Consider the following 6,327-nt stretch of genomic DNA (forward strand, 5'->3'; position numbering starts at 1 on the left):
ATATTCCCTTCTTAAAAATGTTTTCCTTCGCAGTTGCAATAATTTTCAATCTCTTTAGGGAGTGAAATCCAGCCTTGTCTACAAACATTGCTACCCTCTACCCACGTAGGTAATTTAAATTGTTTTCAAACATGTAATTTTAACTGCATTTTTTACATGCCGAAACATAAATGACCCTTTTTTAGTATGCATACTTATATCAATACTTTGTTTACATTTTTTCTACGAGAATCTTCCTTTTTTTACTGTGGCAGGCAGGTACAAAATGCGAAGGTACAGAAAAGGTTGTTCGGTAAATAGTCAAGGATCTCATGAGAAAGGAACTTACCTATTAGATATGGTTCTTAGCGATGGTCTCAGGATGAACACGAGAAGCGCCAGTCCATTCGCTCCCAAAGAAATTAACATCACAAGGCCCACGACGATTTCACCACCCAAATCCAAATATGAGGCCATTTTGCCTCTAAAACAAATCACTTATTTCTGAAACACTTCTAACTTCGAAACAACTGTCCCAACACTACTCCAAAACAAGCGATTTAAAATTTAGAACGATTGTCTGAAAAATTGCGGGACAAATTACAAATTTGAATTCAACGAACATTGCACAAACGTCAAAAATTTCTTGTGTCACAAGTCAGGGAGTGCAGTTATTTTATTCAATACACAACATCACTTGAATTGGTACATATAATTAAACAAATTCACTGACATTTATGCACATAGCTAGTGATCTGGAATGTATTGCATAGCACATTTGACACATAAAAGAAACTATGTCTGTCTTCATCTTCATAAAATTACATCAGAAGAGCAACAGCGTTGGACTTTATCACTAAAAACTGTAAATAGCTTAGTTCTGGTTGTCATTACTTGTAACTTATCGTTATTGTAGCGAACCATTTTGACTTTTTGTGATTCTTCGGTGGAACAATGAATAAATTGCTCCGCGAACAAGTTTTTGACAGCTGGATGCGCGGCGCTTTCACGTCCACCTCTGACAACTGCCAGCGGGCGACTGGCCGAGCGCCGAGCGTCCGTTACTGAATGTGAATGCGGATTTTGAAGCGGGATCTCCTACAACAGAAAGGGACAGCAATCAAATATTTGAAATCAAAGCGTTCCACAGGGCCAGAGAGTAAAGCTTAACAAATATTATGTTTAAATTTTTGAAATAAGTATAGAACACAGTTTTCATTCGCACTTTCAGATTTCAGCATTTTTGGAAGGAATAGGATCTTGATTAGATCTAAAAGTTTTTCCGCCACATAATAAATTGATGATTCATAATATTTCAACGGCTGAAGAACACATTTCTGTGTATTTTCGACTCGATGGCGCTCTCAGTAGCTCAATCACAAATAACTATCGACACGCTAATAAGCGACGTGATAACAATTTCTCACAATGGTTGTTTATCGTATTCGCGATCACAATAGAACATCCGTGAACACCTAATATTAAATGTCAAAATAATTTACGTTTCGCGACGTATAATCCTGCTGCGCAATCACATATTTGAATTTTACCCATGTAAATATGGAAAATATTTCAAAACTGCTGTTTTTATTTTTTTATTTATTATTTATGCTATTTATTGCATTTAGCCGACGGTTGGCAAGCCAAATGTCAAGAAAAGCAGTCGCCGTAGTAATTGCAATTCAATTTTCACTTTTTTTTGTATTAGATACTCCTAACTATTTGCAAATGAAATATATTGTATTATTTTTTTAGTAAACGCCGATTTTTCGCCAGTTTGTATTTATTAACAAGGAAAACAAAAAACAAACCGACACGAGCGTTGACTTAAAGATTGCACACGCGTTGACTTATGACTGCGATAACTTAGGCATGTTCATTATTGCTTTTTTCGCATTCAATCAATCTGTTGTGTATATTTTGAAATGCATTGAAAATGAATTGGAATTGAAAATGAACTGTTGTGTTCTAAATGTAAATAAAAAATACATCAATTAAATTAAGAATATGACGTCACAAAATATTCACTTATCGTTCAACTGATGATTTAAATAAAAGGTATTTTACAGCAAATAATTATTTTATTGTATTTGGGTCCTAAGTAAACTTATCTTTTCTTGATACCACTATCTCATCGATAAAGGAGTTTAATGTGTTTATTTAGACAGTCATTTTAACAACTAGTTATTCCTTAACTAATTTATTTACTTATTTATATAAACGCCCAATGGGCATTTTTAAGGACATATTTATACATAGACAATTATTATAAAAGAAAGTAGAAAGACACAATAGTATATAGTAGACTTGGTGGGAGTGGAAGCGGGAGAGAGGTAATACACATTATATTCATTCATATCCTTATTCAATCTCCGCACTTAATGGTGTATAAGCCTCTGAATTGGTACACCAAGCGCGGCATATCGTGATAATTTTTATAACACTGAGATAAGATAATCAGTCTTACGCTTCAGGTGCCAGTTCGGGGACTATGAAATATTCTAGGGTTAAAACAAAATTTTAGATAAATATTTCATTTCAACCATGTAAGGAATTGAACCCGGGGCTTGCATAGCAATAATAATAATAATAATATATAAAAATAAATTGCAGAGTAATCTGCAGGCGATTACTAGTACTTAATTTAACTCGGAAGAGTCTTAACTACATAAAATAAAGTAATCTGCTAATTAAAATACTTAACTTCAATATCAATACATACATGGCGCTCCAACTCGCTTGTGAATGGTTTCTCGTTTAGTAACATATATACAAAAATCAAAAATGTTACCTGTGTGGATATTCGCTAATAAGCGGAATGGGGAATGTTGTAGTACCTACTCAAAGTGGCCACTTAACCCAGCCAATGACAGGTCATAAGCCCTGTAAACGCTCGAATATCCATAATCCTGAATTTGAAAAAAATCTACCTCATCTCTGTAGGGATATAAATAAAAAAAAAAAAAATATTTGACTAATTGAGGGGGATATGAAAATTTAGATTTTGGCAATCACGTTAAAATTACTACAGAATTTCTTGTCAGTATGTGAAAGCAAACAATGTTTTCTGCGGACTGCTAACATTAAAATAATACTTCTGGAGCAATTTCCTACTCTTTTCGTTATTTGACGTTGGTGGAAAAACTTATAATTCACAGGCATAACTCACAGTAATGACACAAATTATTTCTCAGATCTTCAGAGTAATAATTCTCTAGAGAAGCCCTTAAGCTCCATTGCATAGAAAAAAGGCGTTCTTAACATTTGGTTAAGTTTTAGTTTGGTTTTTAGTTTAACAACAAACGTGTAATAAATGGTTTTGGTTTGGCTCGCAATTCTCAACGCAATTACCTGCGGTCCATTGTTTTGCAACCTGTAGCTAAGTTAGTGGTCAATAATCATAAAATGGTTTTTCTCCGTATGAGCGACTCTATGAGGTTATTACTCTAAGCTTAGATCCATTTAATAATCTATTGTCTGCTATTTAAATCACAAATATAAACGTATCAAATGATAAAATCGGCCTACACTAGATGATGTCCGATTATTTATAAATTTATGGTTTATAGAAACGAGTAGTGGGGTGAATAAAAACGATTTGAACGAGGTTTATCAAGAGGTGAAAAGCATCAAGCCATATTTTATTCATACACGTTAAGAAAGACGAAATACTCATGTGAAAGGAGCATGCTGAATAAAAATGCAAGTCCTAGTTCTAGTCGGTCTTAGGATTTTAATGCGATAAAATTTAAAATTTTGTTTAAAAACAAAAAAAAAAGACATTTGAATGTAAAAAAGTAAAAAAAATCTATTCACCCCGTATTACCGGTACCTCGTGTCCGAGCGGAATGAAGAAAACAGTTTTTTACGTAAAAAAGAACCAGAATGAACCCAGGATGAGTGTTTTCGGCAAGAAGATAAATAGGAGATATTCCGGTTCGTGATCTAGTCACCGGATTTGATTCTCGATATTATTAACCCAAAATATATATTTTATATATTTGATTTGGCCTCATGGTGTAATGGTCAGCGCATTTGCCTACCATGCAAGAGGGCTCGGGTTCGATTCCCGACAGGGTTAATATGAAATATTTATTTTATAGGGTGCTTTCACACTAAAATATTTCATAGTTCTTGGACTGGTACCGGAAGCGTAAGACTGATCATTTTACTTTATTGTAACAAAAATTATCAAGATACGCTGCGATTGGTGTACCAATGCAGTGCCCTATGCACCATCAGGTGCGGATAGGGAATTATGATATTTTTGATACATACATAAATACATTTTTTGCACCACAACAGGTCAGGAGGCCCAATTACAGTGGTGAATTACATCACAGAGCACCCAGGCTTGAGTAAAATCCCATTTTAATTTTTGTGTTCTCACCGGGAATCGAACCCGGAACCTCCGTGCGTGAGTCAAGCGTCTTGACCACTACACCACGGAGGCCGCCAAAGATAGATGGTTTGTCGTCGCATTATTCTCTATTTCTATAACTGGCACCTAAAACGTAAGACTGATCACCTTTCATTTGAATTTTTTACAAACAAATGATAAGTGATGCCCTGTGATTGGTGTACCAATGCAGTGCCCTATGAACCATTAGGTCAGCTTGATGAAATTATGATTTACTTTATTTTCTAAAAGGCATAAATAACTGTGTTCAAAAATGAGAATCAAATTGTGGTAGGAGGAGGTTTAAAACTTGTACTTCTGATTTATGAGTAAGCGACAATACCACGGACCACAACTCGGTTCCTCACGGTGGATAAGGAACTGAATTGGCTGCTGTAATAGCAGCGCATCTAGATCATTTTTGTTGTGTGGAAGGTAAGGCCATCAATTTTACGCTTCCTATAAAAAACCACCTTTAAAACCAATCTGCCAGGAATCGAACCCAGGACCTCAAGAATGGTAGGCGATTGCGCCAACTACTGTGCAACGAAGGGAATTTATCTCCACTCCGTTTCAGTTTTCAGAATGTTTACCTAAGATAAGAAATGGAGTCAAAAACGCGCGTCCAGAGTTCTGGTTCTTTTTCACATTCAGAACTGTATTATTTTTCCACCTGGGCACAGAATAAATCATAAATATGTAAACGTGTTTTTTTTTAGTAAAACGAAAATTAAAATGAAAGTACGTATACAAGAAAAGTTTTGACAACCCTGGCATAAAAGCCTGAGAAAACTAGACTGATACGAGACGGTCATATGCGTGTTCTTGCCATAAGAGCGAGACGCAAACCAAATAATGTCTGGTTCTGGACAGAGAGAGACACCAGTATGAACATCCAGTGTAATAGAAAGATATAGCATAAAGTTCAAGTTAAAAAGAACAGTCTTGAATGCCAATTAGATAGGTAACTCGTTCCATTTTCAAATCCGAGTGCGCTTCGCGGGAAAATGGAGTATTCGGATTAACCATGGATAAACCCGCCATAACTGGTTTGTTGTCAAATTGCATGTACGTAATATCTATGGGCTGAGATGCTGAGATAAACAATAACAAGAAAAGGCGGTGGCTGAGTAATTTGATGAACAGATATTTTAATATTGTTTTTTTTTCTGTCACTATCTTGCAAATGCCCCCCGAATATTGTGCGAAAAATACGACTGCACGTCATCAAAATAAAATCGACAAAATCAACGTTTCGTTGTCCCGTTTTCTGCACCTCAAAACTGTACGGATTTTGAGTTTTTTTTTTAAAAAGAGTATCCAAATACTAAAATATTATGTCTTTACGTTTTCTCTTTTTAGAAATAGTTAACATATTTTTATACCATACGTTTATAGACGGCAGATAAAACTGGACCCTTTTAAGGGTTTTCAGAATGTCCTAGTTCCCGTTATAAAGTATTTATAAAAAAAACACCAATAGGGATACGCCAATAGTTAATATCTATGACGTTAAAGAAAATCATTGCTCTAGAGCCACAATCCTGGGAGAAAACACGAGAATACGTTAATATAAAGAAAGGTGAAATCGCGTTTTATCTTCTTTTATTTTCCGCTTTTTGGAAAACCAACTGACATCTATAAAAATATAAGATACGTATAATTAGTGCATTTCAGTCAGCGCGTTTGACTACCATGCAAAAGGTCTCGGGTTCGATTACCGACATGGCTCATATGAAATAGTTATTTATAAGGGTGTTTTTACATCAGAATATTTTGTCAGAAGTCATTGGACTGGTACCTGAAGCGTAAGACTGATCATCTTACCTTCACTATTATTAATTTTGTACATCAATGATATGACTTTGACATTGTCCGATTTCCAAATTCAACTATTTGCAGATGATACGTTAATTTATGTAGCCGACAACGATTATGATTCAGCAATA

At 35.0% G+C, this 6,327-nt stretch overlaps 1 protein-coding gene across 1 annotated transcript in view; it reads right to left on the reverse strand.

Annotated features, from left to right (window-relative positions):
* LOC148273726 (uncharacterized) overlaps positions 1-1,009 on the reverse strand; it is a 101,813-nt gene extending 100,804 nt beyond the window's left edge. The window contains exon 1 of the mRNA XM_088238303.1: positions 329-1,009. Coding sequence (XP_088094429.1) covers positions 329-456 — 128 coding nt within the window. The 5' untranslated portion in view covers positions 457-1,009. The remainder of the gene's footprint in view (positions 1-328) is intronic.
* Between the last annotated feature and the right edge of the window lie 5,318 nt (positions 1,010-6,327).

Source organism: Micrasema longulum, unplaced genomic scaffold, assembly GCF_059751315.1.
Source record: "Micrasema longulum isolate JH-2025_06_02 unplaced genomic scaffold, ASM5975131v1 h1tg001856l, whole genome shotgun sequence".
Classification (NCBI taxonomy): Eukaryota; Metazoa; Arthropoda; class Insecta; order Trichoptera; family Brachycentridae; genus Micrasema; species Micrasema longulum.